Raw genomic sequence first — 19273 nt, forward strand, 5'->3', positions numbered from 1 at the left:
ACACTCTGAGTCCTCAAACCTTGTCCCCAAAAAATCAGCAGCCATGGGCTCCTCTAATCAGCTGCCCAGCACTCTGAAAATTAAAATAATTGATGCCCACAAAGCAGGAGAAGATAGCAAAGTGTTTTCAGGAAGCCCTTTCCTCAGTTCACAATGTAATTAAGAAATGGCAGTTAACCGGAACGGTGGAGGTCAAGTTGAGGTCTGGAAGACCAAGAAAACCTTCAGAGAGTACTGCTGGAAGGATTGCTAGTCAGGATAATCAAAACCCCCGTTTGACTGCGAAAGACCTTCAGGAAGATTGATCAGACTCTGGAGCGGCGTTGCACTGTTCTACTGGGCAGCGACACCTGCGCAAATATGACCTTCATGGAAGAGTCATCAGAAGAAAATCTTTCCTGTGCCCTCACCAAAAAAAAAATCAGTGTCAGAAGTTTGCAAAGAAACATCTCAACAAGCCTGATGTGATTTAGAAACAAGTCCTGTGGACTGATGAAGTTGAAATAGAACTTTTTGGCCTCAGTGAGCAAAGGTATGTTAAACAAGGAGAAACAAGGCTGCAGAGTTTCATGAAAAGAACACCTGTCCAGCTGTAAAGCACAGGGGCGGATCGATCGTGCTTTGGGCTCGTGTTGCAGCCGGTGGCACAGGGAACGTTTCACTGGTAGAGGGAAGGATGGATCCTGTTAGACACCAGCAGATTCTGGGAGCAAACATCACACCGTCGGTAAAAAAGCTGAAGATGAAGAGAGGAGCTAATGATCCTAAACACACCTCAAAATCCACAATGGACTACCTCTAGAGGTGCACGCTGAAGGTCTGGCCCCGGCCCTCACAGTCCCCCGACCTAAACCTCACTGAAAATCTGTGGATGACTCTCAAAAGAGCAGGACAGCCAAGACGGACCAAGAACCTCACAGAACCAGAAGCCGAAAATCCCCCAAACGGGACCTGAAAGACTCTTAGCTGCTTTAAAGAAAAGTGTTTACAAGCTGCCAGAGGGGGCGTTACTGAGCGCTGAGCATGCAGGGCGCCCAGACTTTTGTTTCAACCTCTTTTCCTTTTTAAAAAAAATTTTTTTATTTTATTTTGAAACTGTGAAAAATGGAAATAAAGTAATCTTGTTTAAAATATTGAAGAAATGTGTCGTCTTTAACTTCAGGTCGTCTTTCGCTCTCTGAACTATTCACAATAATAGAGATCCAGTAATATAATACTAAGTATAACACTAACAGGGGCATCATGAGCACTATTGCTTTTTATAATTTAAATAAATTTTGTTACCAACACTTCTGTGTTTTTACAGTTTCTTAAATGTTTGAATGCAGAACTTTGGGTTGTAATGCAGTACTTTTACACTGTGGCATTGTTACTTTTACCACAAAAATGCTGATACAAAATATCTTGGCAATCCATCCGATAGTTGCTGAGATATTTCAGCTGTGGGGGACCGACCGACGGACATGTACATCCACAGAACCGTGCCGCTAGCACAGCCTTAAAACACGAACGAGAAACCAGACGAGGACGCAGGCGTCTCCGGCACCTGTGCACGTCGGCCTCCGCGAAGCCCCGAGAGGTCCGCTACCGCTGCAGAAGCAACTTTTTGGCACTGCGGTCCATCAGAGTTGCCCAGTAAGTCGCTCTGTCGATCACGACTGCCGCAACCAGATTGGATCCAGCAACAAAACAGTCCTGTTGTAACCTGAAGGTAAAATGATAAGAATTTTCATTGAAAGAGAATTTATTCGTTTCAGAATCATCTTTATTGTTCAGTGGCATCCTAAAAAGAACATATTTACATGACCTGAGGACAGGTCAGAGCAGATCCAGGACCTGCGGTCTGGTTCTGTCCACGGGAATTGTACAATACTGAAGACAAAGAGCCTGATCCTGGATCAGTACTGCTGGCAGTCTTTCCAGCAAAGTTCCAGAGACAGAGCTCGTCTTCCCGCTGGGAGCTGTGGGACAGGATGAGTTTGGTACCAACACGTCCTCTGTCCTGTTTCCTGTCCTGTTTCCTCTCGTTTCCTGCTCCGTGGTTTCTGCTTTTCTCGTCGTTTTTTTTTTGCTTTCCTGTCCTTTCATTTACCAAAGCTGCAAACTCAAGTGGGGAGAAAAAGGTGAGCGTACCCCCCCTCCCCTCCGGTGCATCATTCTTGGTGATGAAATGCATTTTATACCATTGTAACTTACATATGTTGAGTCACTCGACTTCACCTTGGCCTCCGACGTAACCTAATAACTGAGAAAGCTGCAGCCCTGATCACCTGTACAGAGACTTCACGTGCTTGTGGTCTAGGTCCAGCTATGTACCCGTCCGCCGCAGCAACATCAGATGCTCCACGCTGACAGCGCAGCGGCCCAGATGTGTCCATCTGGGGAGCGAACGTGACGATACCGCTGCCTTTTTGGAGAATTAACGTGCGTGTAGACGCCGCTGCTGGGTAGGACTTTACACAGAAAACAACGGGCGCGTCAGACCCCGTCGTCTACACCGCTCGAGTACGATTACCAACGAATACGACTAGGTTTCGTTAGGCACCGCTTTTAACCGTTGGGCGTCACACACATGCGCTCAAGCAAGCGTCTGATTTGCCGGATTTGACTGACACACACAGTAGCCCTGTCAAAGCCTGAGAGCAGCTCCTGGTCTCAGCGTAGTCCTGGATGTACACACGAACATCACTGGATCACTGTGATGCTGAGGGAAACCTACAAACCTGAAGATTCTCAGGCAGGTTCTGCAGGAATTAAGGAGCATCTTTTTTCTATGATTCGGGGTTTATGGACGTTTCTTCACAATGGACACCAGAGGTAACGATGTCCTTGGGAATCTAAAAATATGCCTTTCATGTCTGTGTGTTCAGATCTAGCCGAGTTACGACTGATTTTTGATTGGACCTGCAGCGATCAGGTGAACAGCTAAATTCACCAAAAGGTGACGAGTTTGCAGCTGCGGTTTTACTGCCTGTTACTACTCGTGTCCTCTTCCGTCCCGTCCTGCGGTTTCCGTCCAGTTCTACCTGGTTTTCTCGTCCCATCTTGTCTTTTTATTTCCTCTTCAGTCTCATTATTTCTCTGCCGTCCTGTAGTTTGTTATCCCGTCAGCTTCTTTCTGATCACATCCTGTTATTTTCTTTTCTGCCTTGTTTTTTGATGCCCACAACGTCTGACTCTTGTATGGCATGTCCGCATTGTCTCGTGAATCCGCTCCAGCTAGCTGTTAGGAAGGCAGATAACGTCTCCCCTCGGCGTCTCCACCATGTCCGGTTGGCTGGAGAAGGGCCTGGGACTCATCGGCCCACCCCCTACCAAAAAACTCACGCAGCCCTCCCCGCGTCTCACCACGTTGTCCTTCTCTGTCCCGGCATGAATCCTGCCCGACACCGACAGCAGCCGGACGTCGGAGTGTGCGTTGGCCACCGTGTGGCGCCGCACGCCCCCCACCTTCTCCAGGTAGGCCTCGCCCTCCTGCTCCACCAGGGGAGCCAGAGACGACGAGTCCGAGGAGCTGTGGTGCTGGGTGATGGTGATCTCCGGCTGGTCGCCGAGCAGCGACCCCGACGACCGCAGATGGCGGGAATCTGGATGAGGAGAGACAGGAAGCCGATATGAGCGAGCAGACACCAACACAGACGAGTTTGGTTTTAGGTTCCAGTGTATGGAGCATTATATCAGTCGGAACGACGTGACGATCACAGTCCCGAGCCTGTAGAGCCTGGTACGTTTAGACCTCTGTCTGCAAACTGTCCTGCCCTCTGCCTCTCATGAGGCCCGGGCCACAAAACTTGACCACATAATAAATCTGTCAACATTTTGCCTCACGGCTCGTGAAGCTCCTTGTGCAAACCTGCTTCCAGCCTTACACTTAAATGTAGCTTACAAAGCTGAGATTGCAGGTGCAAAGCTCTGCTTTCAAGCCTGTTTGAAGGACATTATATGCCCTAACGGTGAATGAATCTGGGGAAAAGTGCACAGTATGCACGATATCTCCAGAGGAGCAGCCTGCATTGCTGTTACTACTACGAGGACTCACCTGACGGTGGTTTCGAATCCTGGTAGTAGCAGTGACTGTTCAAATCCTACACTAAGGTGTTTTAAAGGAGTTTGAACACTTGATTTCAGCTTTCCCCTGTTGTGGTCTTTGTGCTAAGCTAAGATAAAAAGCTTACCTTTCGACGCCTCTAAAGATCTCATCATCTATATTTTTGTACCAATGTATGAGACGGCTCTGATGATGCTCTGTAACTGCTGGATGTGGAAATAAGCTGCTGTTAACAGGTTAACCCTGACATGTGATGATACTGTGACGTTGTGTTTACTGCACGTTTCTGCTGAAACCAGGTGGACGGGAGAATCGGTTATTGTGGCTTGAGGTGGATATTTAGGGAGGAATCAGGCTCTAAGGTTCAAAGACTGACACTGGGGGCTGATGTCAACAACGAGCGTTGAGGATCCAGATCTCGGGAGTCGCAGAGATCGCCCTGCCATGTTGCCGCATTGGCTTCAAGCCGCTCCTCACCAGTTTAAACTCTGACTCTCTCATGTGCTTCTGCTCGTCCTGCTGGTTTGTCTCCGGTGTAATGGATTTACTCCAGTGTTCGTGTAAACCGCCTACATAACAGAACAGTACTCTAGAGTTCATGAAGTGGCCTCAGTGCAGGTCTGTTTCAAGTCACAGCAGGGATTAGACTATAATCAAATCAGGCTCCGGCAGCCGCGGTGATGTGGGGAGTTCAAAGCTCTGATCCTCCTGACGCCGACCAAAGGTTCGTTGTTTGTTTGTGGAGCCCGACTGAAGAAATTTCACATTCTTTTCTTTTCTTGAAGCTAAGCTGCGGCGCTTCGTGAACCGAACAGAGACAGATAAAGGTTTTAGCTGGACAGTTAGATTTCTGTTAGCATCTGTTGGCCACACAGCGCTGAGTGGAAAAGACAAACAAAAAGACGGGCGGCTGCTTTAAGTATTCAAGCTTTCCTCTGAGTTATTTTACCATAAATTAATGTTCTGTTAGCTTTGTTTGCAAGGTCTGTATTTTTTTTAGTTAAAATCAAGAAAATTAAAGTATTACTTTGGCGGAGGTTTTGTTCCCCCAGTAGTGATATTAAGTGGCTTCACTTGTAATTTTCCCCAGTTCTGAGTACTAAAATATAAAATACTAAACTATGAAAACAGCCTATCTTCCATTTTTCCTTTCAGTTTTGATTCTGGGTGAAATTATCCTCCACAACTAAGTGTATATTTTTATAAACAAACTGGTTTTGCATGAGAAAGAACCAAATCTTTTACAAAAAGTAACTTACATTCAAACGTTTTCATATAAATACTTTTAGTGGCCATAAAAGACAGCGATTGAATACGTTTTTCATAAGTAGGTTAATTTAAAGTTGTTGCATTTTCAAAACTCCTGGAAACGCATGACAGCACGACCTGGTCCTGATCAGAGCTGAAAGAGTTAATCTCTTAATCGATTCGTCGATCGACAGCATTTAACTGCAACTTTTGGACTAAACGATGAATCGGGGAGTTGAGAAAATAGTCGTCATATTAATCTGTAATTTAATAACTGGTTCCTGACAGACTCTGATGCAGCTGTGACCAGATCTCAGTGTTTTTCAGCGTCTCTGTTACCAGCTCTAACTCCTCCTGTGGACACACGTCAACATAGTAAAACACAGCTGGAATAATATAAAAACCTGTAGAACAAACACTGGACGTTAATAAACACTTAAAATGTCCTTATAAACCATGTGTCAAATGTTGATATGCTGCTTAGAAATGCTACCCAGCCAAGCTGCTGCAGAAACCACAGCAGCAGCTTAAGCGGCTCACCTCCCTGCTGAGAGGATTTGAACAGCACACTACTAAACACCCTGTGACCTCTGACCTCTGACCTCTGAAGCAAGCTGACTGGCTGCTGAGGACATCAGCACCTTGAACAAATACTTTTACATTATGATCCAATGCAGCCAAACGACTTTTGCCTGTTATACTTTTAGCTCATTAATACAAGTCTTGTACTTTGTATAACTGTCAAACATTTTACAAAGCATCACGACTCAGACAACCTGCGGACACTTAAAAAACCGGCCTGTGATAGTCGATCTATCACATGTTTCTGCCACAGACATGTTATCGCGACACTATTCATACACAAAATGGTCACACAGGCTACGAACGGGGAACCTACTTAAACTCGCTGCGGCGTTGCTGTAGGAAGGTAAATAGACAGGGAACCGGTGCAGGATAATTTGGGGCGGTTAGAAACGTAAGCAGCGTACTGTACATTTGGGCTGTATCTAAATTCCTTGAGGGGGGAACTGTCCCCGATCTGCCGACGCCGCTCACGCCTGTAGTGGTGTGGTGTTTTCAGTCTGGCTACAGCCGGGTCTCCTGCTGGTGAACATGTAGTCCGTTTGTAATCGCACAAAGTGGAAAAACCGAATGAAGGCAAACGAGGCGGTGTGAAGATTCAGAGCCTGGAGCGAAGGGACCCTGCAGAGGACTAGCAGGCTGCAGGTGCTCAGTAATAAAAAGAAAAGAAAAAGCCCTGGATCCAACCCTTTGTGTTTAATGTGCAACCAAACCCGCTCCAGGCAAAAGCAAAGTAACTTAGTGGCCTTTGGCCGGAGCGTTGCGTGGTTAATGGTGTGTCACGGTAACAGTGGCTCTCATTATTGACCGTGTCCTGTCAGGGTAAGAGAACGAACAATTGTTCAACATGGATGTTGTGAAAACTGTTTCCCACGAGCCCCTCACCAACAAAGTCGGGCTTTCAAAGCCGCCTGTGGTCTCACGTGAATTACTACGGTACAGTAACGTGACACGCCAGCTGAGGCGAGACGCACTGTCGTCACAGTGTAAATATGAAGCGTTACGGTCGCTAGCGGTGTCAGCGGTACTCACCTAACAGCAGCTGGTTTCTGTTGTGCAGGACGTTGCTGAGGTACGGAGACACGACGATCTCCACCAGACGCTCCAACTGGTAATACTCCATACTGGGACCCCCGGACTCGTGGATACCCTGAGACGCACGGAGACAGAGGACGTGTGCACAGACGGCGGAGAGATTAAGGAAGATGAGGTAGAGGAAGAGGCAACAAAAGGTTCTTCAGATTCGAATCAGGGGCGCTGGGGTTCAAGGCTAAGAGACGCGTGACTGGCCAGAGATGATAACGGAACAAAAATCCTAGCTGGTGTGCGTTTTGTTGTTGAACTTTTCAACTCCTCAAAGGACCGTTTGAGGGTTTCGAGCTGGGTCGAGTTACAGTAAGACTTTGTTAAGGTTAGGGTCTGGACTGACGAGCAAAGACTAAGGTGGCAAGAGAGAGTAAGTGAACCCTTTAGAATCCCCCGCGTTTCTGATCAGATCTTCATCCGAGTTACGATGGTGGACAAACACAATCTGGTGGAACTAGTAACGCACGGATCATCGTGTTGCTCTTCTCCAAACCGTCACCAGACACTCACGGTGTCTGGTCCAACGTTCTGATCCCCAGCTACTGGAAGCTCTGGTCTGAGGCTCCACCGGTTATTAAATCCACCAGCGCTGTCGGCGTTTAATGGGTGTGTTCAGACTATAACTGTTTGTGTGTTATTAGCTTAAACACACTGTGTTTATATGAACCATGTGACTTGCATGAAGATCAGATCACATTTCAGGAACAGTTAACACAGAAAACTCAGTCACTCCAAAGGGTTCGCTGACTTTTTCTACCCACTCTGTATCTGTAATAATAATTAACAATGGGGATATTCTACTTAATAAATGAATTAATTAATAGTTGAGATCTGGGACCAAAGTGACGTCACTAAAAAGTCTAAGAAGTCAAGAAACTCCATCAGTCAGACCATCAGACAGGATTTAAACAAACCTCCAGGTCTGCAAAACGTCTCTGGCGTATCAGACAAAGGCGCACAGTCAAATTCCCGCCCAAACAGTGTTTTAAACATCTGTGACAGTGACCTACTTTGACCTGCTCTACTTTCTACGGCTGTTTTCCTTTGAAACGAGGGATTATTAGTAACATCGCACTCTTCCAATTCGATCTCCAACTAAAATGAGTGAGATCATCTTTATAAGCCGTTTCCAACCCGTCGGGTGTAGAGACGTTGGCATCCTCCTAATTCTCAGCAACTATTAAAGTACGTTATTATAACTGAAATAAATATGAGCCGAAACCACGAAGATAAGATGTAATCACCCAGAACTCTTTAGTACAAACGTGCGTGTGTGTTTACCTGCAGCACCAGCAGCATCTGTGTAACAGGTGGGGGGACGGAGGCAGCAGTTCCCAGAGTTTCCTCTAGGTGGAGCTTCAACAGCACCAGGTCTCTGAAGGCCAGCAGAGCCATCTGCCTCACTGTCAGCTCCTGGCCCTGAACACACACGCACACGCACACGCACACGCACACGCACACGCACACGCACACGCACACGCACACACACACCTTGATATCACGGACTGACCAGATCATGAAAGTAAGGGATGGATTATAGGCCATTTTGCAATAAGGAGACATAAACAAAAAAATAGTCCATATGTCTCCTTTAAATTAATCATAGTGGTCAACAACAAAATCAAAATACTGCTTTTTTATGAAACGACTTTTTAAGAATGTAACTTTTTCTTTGATGAGCGACGTCGCTGTTCAAACCTCAGGAACCAATCAGCTCCCGTTCATCCACCCCGCTATGGAAAGAAGATGCTTAAGTAAGTGTCGTTATCAATCCATGTAGCCTTGATTAAAGTGGTCTGAGAGCATCCGGACATGCAGTCCTTCACACTACTTGTGGGGTCCCTTAATCAGTGTTTCTAGACCTGAGGCCCTCGGTCCAATCTCACCCGTTCATCTCGGAGGTCGTTTAGAATCACAGCTCAGACCAATTCAAACTTACCTCACAGAGGACAACAATGCAGACGTCCTGTCCATAATTAAAGCTCGTCAGCTTCATATTTCTGGATCTCCAGTATTTGAAGCTTGACTCTTAATTCTGAATGGATAACATTTCCATTTTTACCCATCAGCCCAAACTCGATAACCCATAATGACAGTAAGTGAGTCAGCTAACCGACTAGCTGACTCACTGTATGCCTTCCTAAAAATGGCCAGTTATGTATCACAGGCTACCTTTCAGAGTGAGACTGCAGCCAATTAAGTTACAGTCCCTCGTGGAACAGGTGAGTTTTGTTCCCTGATTTTCGCTTTTGAGGCGGCGCCTACTGCCGGGCAAAGTAAACATCCCTGTAAAACTGCACCAAGCCTGACGGGAAGAGCCGCCTCAAAGCGGAAGTTCAAAAGTTTGGGAAAAGTGCAGACGGAAACACTCAAGTAAAATAGCTCAAATTTGAAGGAGGCTGTGGCAACACCTTCTCTTTTAATCAGCCCTTTACTGTCTGACTGCTGCTCGTCCCATTTTCAGGTTGGAGCTATGGGTTGTCGACATCGATTGACTGTTGGAACAATGTTTTCTGCCTTTTCATCCAGCAAAAGGTGAGTTGCGTTTATAACTTGAGTCTCCTGCCAATACTGAAACCTAAAGAGAATAAGATTCAGCAGGGAGCTCGGATAGTTCAGATGCAGCAGGAGTTGGGAAGCAGGAGGAGCTTTTTCGGTCCCTCGTTCCAGAAATAAACAGAAACCCTATTAATTTTCCCCCAAGACAACGTTGAAGAGACAGAACTAAGTCTTGTATGAACATGAAACTCTCCTGATGAGTTAGCAAAAGTTACATGAAGCCTGTGGACGTAAAAAACCGGAAAGAGAAATTTACTGACTCCAATCACAAAGGTTCAGATTGTCCGGCACGTGCCGCTAACAGGAAGCTGAAGCTGAAGATTTTGGTGCTGAAAAAACATATTTTACAATCTGCAACTTAAATCAGTTTCATTTTGATGATGAAGACTTTTAATGTGCTAGAGCGCCGATTCACACCTCCGTGTCCTGAGTTGATATGTTCAGCAACATTCAGGAGGTCGGTTAAAGACGCAACTGACATGAGGAAAAACACTTCAGAAGCCAGCGGCTCCTCACACGTCCCACCGCCATGAAACGCTTTTTTTATTTACCTGGACAGGGTAGAAGATGGCCTGCAGGGTGGGCAGTGTCTCGGTGAAGAATCTGTCCCACATGTCCGCGAGGACGACGAGCTGGTGGTCACCTACAGGACACAAGACGGGTGGTTACCACAGCAACACAACCCGTCCAACGTCATCCTGATGCACCAAAGAGGAAATTGCTCCACCAGCGTAATGTTTCCGCTCTTCTGCCGCGCTGGGTCTTATTACATTAAGCTGAACATTATTGATTCTTGATTACAGCAGCTTTAAGCAGTTACACAATAAAACAAAGAAACAGGTCAAATGTGCAGTGATTACATGATTTTGTCAGAAGGAACCAACTGAGACATAAAAAAAAAAATCAATCAATTCAGATCAATTCTTCAACATACGCTTTAAGGCCACAAGACTCTGGAAAACCATAACGCTTTGCGTGATTTAAGCAAGTGATAATGTTGGCACGGATGCAGTGAGCTACAACTTGAGCCCCATTTGTTTTAGCCTGTGTTTCTTCACATTCAGTCAAACTGTCCCGTTAAAAGCTGCTGAACCAGTGGTGACCAGCTCCAGTTCTCAGCGTAGCCGTGGACGTTCAGACAACTGTCGCCGGGTCACTGTGACACCGAAGGAAACCTAAAAACAGGAGGATTCTCAGCCACGTTCTGCAGCTGATTTCCGGAGGTTTATTCACGATGGACATCAGAGATAGTGAAAGCATCGGACAGTGTAAGTCACGCTGAATCTAAAAATATGCGTTTCATGTCTGTTGTGTCTTCAGAAGTGTTTTTCGGTATCTTAATATCCTCTATGACCTGTGCGTCACGGCCGCTGCTGCCGCTCCGGCTGCTGACTGTGTTGCCGAGCGCTCAAACCGGCAGCTAAACTACGGTTTCTAACTTCTTGATGTTTTTACGGCACCTGCATGCACCTGCCCCTTTCACCTCACGTCTTTCCCTCCCTCCCTCCCTCCGTGGCCACCAGGAGAGACACGCCTCAGACTGAAATCCGCTTGTTTTAGATGTCAGCGTTCTTCCAGCTTGGTATCAACACACTGTGTCTGTCGCTTTCCTGTTTCAACATGACACAAAACCAGCTCCGTACGGAAACGATTTTCCCAGCTCCGCTGGTCCGCACAGACCTCTGACCTCAACCCCATCCACCCCCTGCGGGATGAGACCCGGAACTCTCGCTCTCGCTCCGATGCGTCTGAATGGGAGAAAATTCCCGCAGCAAAAACTGAAACCACATCTGATGCGATATACTTGGTTTCCCTCATAGGAAATTCTGTATCGGGCTCCGCGTTGCTACCAACCCCACCATCACAATGCAGAGGTGTCCACATACTTTTGGCCAAGTAGTGTAATTACCACATTATACTGTGGTATCCTAACTAGATCTATAGGTACAAATAACTTCTCTCAATTTTAAAAAGTTAATTTGAGTTTCTTTGTTCTTCCTCTATGAACAATGTGATAAATATGATATTTTCTATGAAAATTAAATGATGTTTTATAAAAACCCTTGAAAATATGGCTGCAACGATTAATTGATTCATTCATTAGTTGACTGGACTCTTGATCGGATTTAGCTACTTTTTGACATTTTATAGAGGAAATCAATGAGACCTTAAATCTTTATCTCCTTCCTGGAAGCAAAGACACTGAACATTTCAACTGACAAGGCTGCTGCTTTGTTCATTTCAGGTCCTCTGAGGTGTTTTACATTGCTGCCGTCTGACATCCGATCACGTCACCTCACATACATGAAGCCAGCTCCTTTCTTAAGTTTATTTCTAATTAAACCAAGTCTAACCAAAGTCAGATGAATTTAAGGACTTTAAAGCTTCGGATTCCTATTCACAGACTGAGCTGTAAGAGGAGTTTGTCTCCTGATCAGAAACCAGAACACGATGGGAGCAACAGCTGTCTAAAACTAATTCTCCTCCGGGATATTAAAGCTGTTGTTCGCTCTCCCTTTCTGTTCCCAGCGGGTGGTTCTGTCCCGGTCAATCACACCTGACAGTTCAGACTCAGAAACCACTAACCAGTCTCACCGGAGTGGGGGAGGATCTGATCCAGGACTTCAGACAGACCTCGAGTCAGCAGCTGGTTCTGAAACACAAACACAGCGACACACAAGTAAATACATTCATTTGTACACGCACCTGTACAGTACATGTTCCTGTGTCATTCTTCATCCCAATTTAAAAGGCGGGAGCCAAAATAACCCTCCGATCTGAGTTCATCACAGATGTACCAGTGTGTTATCATCCAATAAGTGGCTGTGTTCATAACACAGGTTTGCCCAGACCTCACACGACGTCAGTTAATGTTCATTATAGGTCTGCTTGATTTAATTTTTTTTAAATTATCATCATTGGTAAAAAATAACAGAGACAAAAGACAAAATATAAGTTATAATTTCGAGGCCTCCCCACCAAAAAGCAAATACACGAACAGCACACACACACTAATATAATATATAATAACAAAATACCTGAACTTATACCATTTCTGCTCATAATCATTTAGCTTCCGCTGACTTCGCGATTATTCCCACCAGTATAAAATACTGTAAACAAACTTTCTGTTGTCTTCAAATCATCCGGGATTTTTTTTTTTAACGGCAGCGTTTCTGACAAGAGGCCGTCCTCTTCTGAAACCACCGAGTGTTGTTGTTTGTTGTTATACACCGAAGGCAAGAGGACGAAGTTGCCATCGCAAAGAAATGAGGAAACCAAAGTAAACACATCGTATCCACCATATCAGCTTTTAACTCAAAGTACCTGGTGTTTCTTTGTCCTCTTCTCTCGTATCCTGTTTTTCTGACTGCTGATAACAGTATTACTTCTCCTCCTCTCTCTCTCTCTCTCTCTCTCACACACACACACACACACACACACACACGCATTCTTACATGTGTATCCGTGAACACCAAATTAAATTAAACCCAATCAACCAAATTATGTCCATCATGTTACGTTTTACCCTGCGTTTCTCCAGTTCAAGACTCGTGTCTTTATGTAAACTCTCTTTTCAACTTCTTTTAAATTCACAAGCTTCTTTCCTTTTTTGTTGATTGACAGCTGATGGTATCCAGGTGTGTTTGACCCGTTAGTAGCTGATGTACCCACAATCCTTAGAGTTGATCATCATGTCCCTCTGGACCTAACACATCGTGTCTCCAGCACTACCTGCGCCGTGACCGTTTACAACGTCGTCATATTATAGCAGTTTCACCAGCTGAGGTGGTTTTTACTTTTGGCAGGTTACCATCTATCAGCCTGATCAGCTTGTCAGCAGTTGCCCACAGCCGCATCCTAACCAGACTCGTTACCCCGAGCAACGGAGCAACTGCCGCTGTTGAGCGCTGCCATGAGAGAGAGCTCTGAAACCAAGCGGTGATTTCAGCCGGGCTCATTATCTGCAAGCAGATGTGCGCCTGATGTGTAAACGCGGTGTCGAGATTAGCTTCCTGTGCAACACAATAACACAGCAAACAAACAACAGACACACACTGAGCCTGTGTACAGACCTGGGCCCCAGAGTGTCAGTTAGACAGAACATCTCTGGACGACGAAGCTTAAACCAGATCCGATTTCTGCCGGAAATCAGTCTGGTGATATTCTCAATTCTTCTTCTTGTTTAGACTCCAACCAACTCTGAACGTCTCCCACTGACAGATCCTGTGATATATCTGGTTCCTCTGAGCCTCAGAGCTCCACCGTTGTACAGAAACTATTGAAACACATCAGTGAGTCACACTGTTGCTCTGGGTGACATGTTCCCTAAGAACACACACACACAAACACACCCTCCTGCTGCCACAAACACTCAAGTCCAGCACCAGATGTGGATGAATCCACCACTGAAAATAGTCCCCAACAAAGTCACTGTTTCCTCCTGTTTTATTAGAAACGACAGTGAGCAGCTGTTTTAGGAAAATGACTCAGACTTTCTTAAAAACGAAACTTGGAGCTGAGAGCCACCGACAGAGTCCACCTCAAGTCCACCTTTTTAGCATTTATAATCAGAATAAAGACGTAATAACTGATTTATTTATCCAGTTAAATCAGAATATAAAGACGAAATAACTGATTTATTTATCCTGTATAATCAGAATATAAAGACGAAATAACTGGTTTATTTATCCTGTATAATCAGAATATAAAGACGTGATAACTGGTTTCTAACAGACTCTGATGCAGCTGTGACCAGATCTCAGTGTTTTTCAGCGTCTCTGTTACCAGCTCTAACTCCTCCTGTGGACACACGTCAACATAGTAAAACACAGCTGGAATAATATAAAAATGTGTAGCACAAACACCGGACACTTATATTAATAAAGACTTAAACGTGTCCTTACTGTGTTATCTGCTTACAATTGTATATTAAATGTGCTATAAACCATTTATTAAATCGGGATCTGCAGTGTCACTGTTGCAGAGCTCCACTTAGAACAAACAGGAAAATAAGTCACATATGACCTTGAGGGCAGCCGAGGTCACTGTGCCCAGAAGCATTCATCTGGATGTGAAAGCTTAGAAGAGCTTTGCAGGGGTCGGATCACGATGTGGAGCGGAAGTCCCGTCAGCTCTGACATGAAGGGCTGAAACAGACACGGTCCAGACGTCAGCGCAGAGATTACGGACAGAAGACTTCCCCTGCTGTCGTCTCTGCACAGGAAGAGGAAGTCGGTCCACATCCGGCCCTTCACCCTCATCACCATATGCTGGTCCGCAGCTCGCTGGTGAAGTCCGGGCGAATCACTGAGCAGAGCAAGCAGCAATCATCTCGGTGCGAGGACCGAATTACTCAGATTACTCAGCTTCACCTGAGCGTTTGTTATTTTTCTAAAGAGGAATTCTCTCAGAAAGCACTTGATCACCTCTCTGTGATCAGGAAAGGAGAAAACTGATAACGTGGTTTTAACTTATTGTTTAACATTCAGGCTGCCGTGACCTTCTGGTGAACTCCACTCAGACTCAGTAAGGTCAAGCAGAGAGGGAAACCAGTTTCATTGCGATTCACAGGACTTGTAGCATTTCTGTCCCGGTCATCGGGCTGGATCGGAGAAAACCATTTAATAGGTTTTTTTTTTTAATTTTATAAACAAGTTATTAAAGTCTTGCTATTAGAGACTTGTGGGGCTTGTGATCGCCACTTAAAGTCAGAGAGCGTCCTGATTGTGCTTTCATCACGTTACCAGGACCCTGTTGTTTGTTATTCAGGGTGTATTAGTCCATTCTGTCACTTTGCAGAACTTTTATTTGACGGGAAAGCCGCAAAGAAAGAATTCAAGGTTTTCTGGGGACAGTGGGACGTTTCCTACAAACAGCACAAAGTAACTGGTCGTTCTGTCCGGCCGAGAACTGGTCTGAATGTTGACTCCTGGTAAAAGTCGGCAGTTCCACGTCGTGTCACGTGGCCACTCAGACCGAGCTGCAGAGCAGCTGAACATGCAGAGTGTGCCGTGTTCGAGTCAATCTTAAATCCAGGATCTGAACAAGCCCACACTTGTGCTCTGCTGCAGAATCTTCTTCAGCTGCTGGAGAGAACAGACTTCTCACGGCCGGCAGATAAACATCTTCACAGTTTCCAGCCGCCTGTGAGCTCCGCATCACGTCCACCGTTCAGCCTCACGCTGACTGACACAGAATTTTCACTGCTGCGGTTTTCTCCGTCTGATGTTCCAGGGCTCAGTTTTACACCCACACCTGCTGTTTGCACGCCGCTCTCGGTTATCAGTCAAACACAGAACACGTGCGAGCGTGAAATCGGCTCCCAAACTGTCACAAAGCTGCACCTGCGGGTGAGGCACGGGCAGACCCCGAGGTAAAACCAGGACAGAAAACTCATGAGGTGCGTCGACATTCGTTCTTCCCTTTTTGGACGAGGCCTGCGGTCACATGACCGGGCTGGCTGGCTGACAGCTGGCTACTGATCGGTTCATGGCCACAGCCCAATCAATCTACCGGCGGGGTCTGATATTGGTTCTGAATCGATGAGTATGAAGGCAAATATGTGGCAGGATTCAAATCAAGTGGGTTGAAAACAGTGACAGTATCACATCGAAATGAAAAACTACAGGATTTTGATGATCAATTACTCCTTTCTTTTATCTCATTTTCTGGCTGCGTAAAGGTTTTATAGAACTGTACATTAAACATCTCAGCGTTTTGAACTGACTGACAAAACAACCTCGAGCTCTGAGAAACTGGAGGGATTTGTTCATTATTATGATCGTTTACGGACTAAATCTAATGAAAAGAATAATCGACAACAACAATCATCATATGATTGCAGCTCTTTTGGCCTTCATCCAGACTTCCAGGGCTCGTCGTTGCTGCACTTGGGGACGGCGGCCACTGAACGCATCGCGTCGTGTTGAAGCCTATAATGGTGTCTGTAGCGCACATCGCAGGTACACAGAGACAGAGCTAGCAGTGTCAGAGGAGCAGCTGAGATGTGTTGATCTCGGGGACCGAGCCGATTGAACTGCTGCTTTCCACCGAATCATCGTGGGTCAAGACGCCGACTGTGTGTGGTTTTACGCAGAAAAGAACCGGTCTGGATGTTTTCATGTCACTGCCGTTTACTGAATTCAACGTTTCTGTTCAACCCGTCTTTTTCTAATTTATCCTATTTTTATATCTTGTTTTATTTTACTCTTTTTAAATCCTAATAAGTGACTTTTAAGTCGCCCTGTGCTGCTTTTATACCTTGTCATATGTGAAGCACTTTGTATTGTCTTGTTGTTGAAAGGTGAGGTTAGGAATACGGACCAGCTCACACAGAAAATCCCTTTCAGTAGAGAGTTAGCTGACTTGGCACTAGGTTAAGTCACTGTAGCTCCGTTAACTCGGCAACGTTTCGAGTCACAGCAACCAAAACCAAAGGGGCTCGCGTCAGCTCACGTCACAGGTCGGGGCCTGTGATTCACCCTGGCGGAGTGTGGACCCCCGAACAGAATTAAAAACCTCTTCAACTCTACACAGAACCACACAGGTGCAAAGCAGAGTTTGTAGCTATAATGATTTAATGCTGCATGTTCATATTTTGTTTTTTCCCTAAAGTTTTACAGTATTAAAAAACATTTAACGAGAAAAAGATACATACAAATATTTTATATGATTAATGCATCGGGAAAAAAGGTGTCCGCACACTAAACACACAGCCTGCTCCCAACAAAGACTTATGGAGTCGAACCACAGCGTCTCCACATTAGGTCTTCACCACGTAATCACTATTATCTGTTCACTACCCACGAGACCTTTCCTAGAGCATCTCTGTGCTTTTTGACTTTATAGATATTCTTTCACCCGACATAAAACTGGGATGTGTATACAGCACCTGTGGCTAAAATTTCTCAATATGATGTATAAAACATACTTTCCATACATTTGTATTTCCACATTATTATTTCTATGGACATTGTCATTTTCTTTTAATGTTTTTTTCCCACTTAATGTAAATCGTAATGTTTACTGCCCTTATGTGTAATGATTATTATATAGAAGAACATCACTAAATATATCCTTACAATTTTATTTATTTATTTTTTTAAATCATCAGAGTTTTAATGATTTAAGTCTAAAATTTCCAAACGCAGATAAAGGAAGTAGATCGACCACATCAACATCCACCAATGTTGCCTCCGGTTACTGAAAACAGCCTTCCAGATGCTGGTTTCTGTTTCTGAAGCTGCTGGTGACATAAACTCAGTCACACCTTCAGGTTTCATTAAACAAAAAGAGGAAAAAGAAGTGAAAATACCTGGAAGTAGTCAGTGATGAAGGAGCCCATCTCGGTTTTAAGGAGCCACCTGCAAAGACAGAGGAGCTCAGAAAGGAAGGAAGACTGATAACAGCCATGTTTCCTCTCCTCGTCTTACACACACACACACACACACACACACACACACACACACACACACACACACAAAAGAGGGAAGGGCCTGTTCCAGGAAGCAGGTTTACTGGGTTATCTGGGAAATCTTTCTGAGTAAACCTGGACTGAAAGAGCCGTTATCCAGATAACTCGGTGAACCTTCTTCTCGGAAAAAGCCTCAGGATGCCTTTGCAGACACGAGTGTAATATCTGTCCCGTTCTGTTTCTCTAGTTTCTTTAGTGCTGCTCAGTATCTGGGCTCCAACTAATGATTATTTTCATCAGATTAATTTGCCTACGTTGTCAGTGCTCATTAGACCAGACTTCCCAGAGCCCGAGGTGACGTCTTCAAAGTGCTCGTTGTTTCCGATCAACAGGCCACAACCCAAAGATATTTAATTTACCATCATATGCAACAAAAACAGCAGCAAATCCTCACATTTAAGAAGCTGGAACCGGTCAACGTTTGATATTTTTGCTGGAAAAGTAATTCAAACAATTACCAATTATCAAAATAGTGGATCGATTTTCTGTCGACTCATTGTTTCAGCTCCAGTACATGTTTTAACTGTGACCGGTGGAGAGTCTGCAGATTAAAATGAGCCTTCTGCCAACTCTGGTAGGACCCATGAAATGGTAATATTTATGCTCAATACTGAACGTGGGCCCTTAGAGGTACATGAAATGAATTCAACAGAATTCAACAAAATGATGAAAACATTGGGGACTTGTTTGAAGCAGCTGTCTATCAAGACTTAATGTTTACATGACTTCAACCTGCTGAAAGAGAAACTGAGAGCTACCAATATTTTATTGGTCGTCAATACAGGTCGGTCTATTATCAAAGTCTGATGGTGAGACGGTAAGAAAATAACTCCATCTTGTGTTTAATGGTGTGAAATTTGCGTGTAGTTGTTGCTTTATTATCAACAAGGCTCATTATTTCTGCACATAGGCCGGTTTTCATTTATTCAGGTCCTTATTTTATTTATTTACAGCATAATGAATGTGAAATAGTTTTTTTACTTTTCTGTTTTCCACCGCATGGTAACGGTTTCACCCCTGGGGATGAAAAAAAGTCTGATCTCATCTTACCTGTACTGTAAATCCGGGGCTACACTACCATCATTAGACCACAGTTGTTTCTCCTTCTAAAAAATGGCTTCAGCGGGCGATCAGTCACCTGATCAATTAGTCAATTTGTCAACCTACAGCCCATAAAAAACTATTAAGTCATTTTTCAATAAAGAACAACCACCATTCGCTGCTTTTCTCTGTTTTCTATCAGAGTAAAAACTGAATCTGTTTTGCTGGACAGA

The 19273-nt window shown here is 44.9% G+C and overlaps 1 protein-coding gene across 3 annotated transcripts in view; it reads right to left on the reverse strand.

Moving 5' to 3' along the window:
• Nucleotides 1-1747: 1747 nt before the first annotated feature.
• Nucleotides 1748-19273, reverse strand: part of prr5l (proline rich 5 like) — a 31815-nt gene continuing 14289 nt past the window's right edge. For all 3 annotated transcript variants that reach the window (XM_040133499.1, XM_040133497.1, XM_040133498.1), the window contains 6 exons: nucleotides 17841-17889; nucleotides 12119-12176; nucleotides 10075-10166; nucleotides 8246-8383; nucleotides 6911-7028; nucleotides 1748-3587 (listed from right to left, as the gene is read on the reverse strand). In XM_040133499.1, the coding sequence (XP_039989433.1) occupies nucleotides 3220-3587; nucleotides 6911-7028; nucleotides 8246-8383; nucleotides 10075-10166; nucleotides 12119-12176; nucleotides 17841-17889 (823 nt within the window). In that variant the 3' untranslated portion in view covers nucleotides 1748-3219. The remainder of the gene's footprint in view (nucleotides 3588-6910; nucleotides 7029-8245; nucleotides 8384-10074; nucleotides 10167-12118; nucleotides 12177-17840; nucleotides 17890-19273) is intronic.

This window comes from Xiphias gladius, chromosome 8, assembly GCF_016859285.1.
Source record: "Xiphias gladius isolate SHS-SW01 ecotype Sanya breed wild chromosome 8, ASM1685928v1, whole genome shotgun sequence".
Taxonomy (NCBI): Eukaryota; Metazoa; Chordata; class Actinopteri; order Istiophoriformes; family Xiphiidae; genus Xiphias; species Xiphias gladius.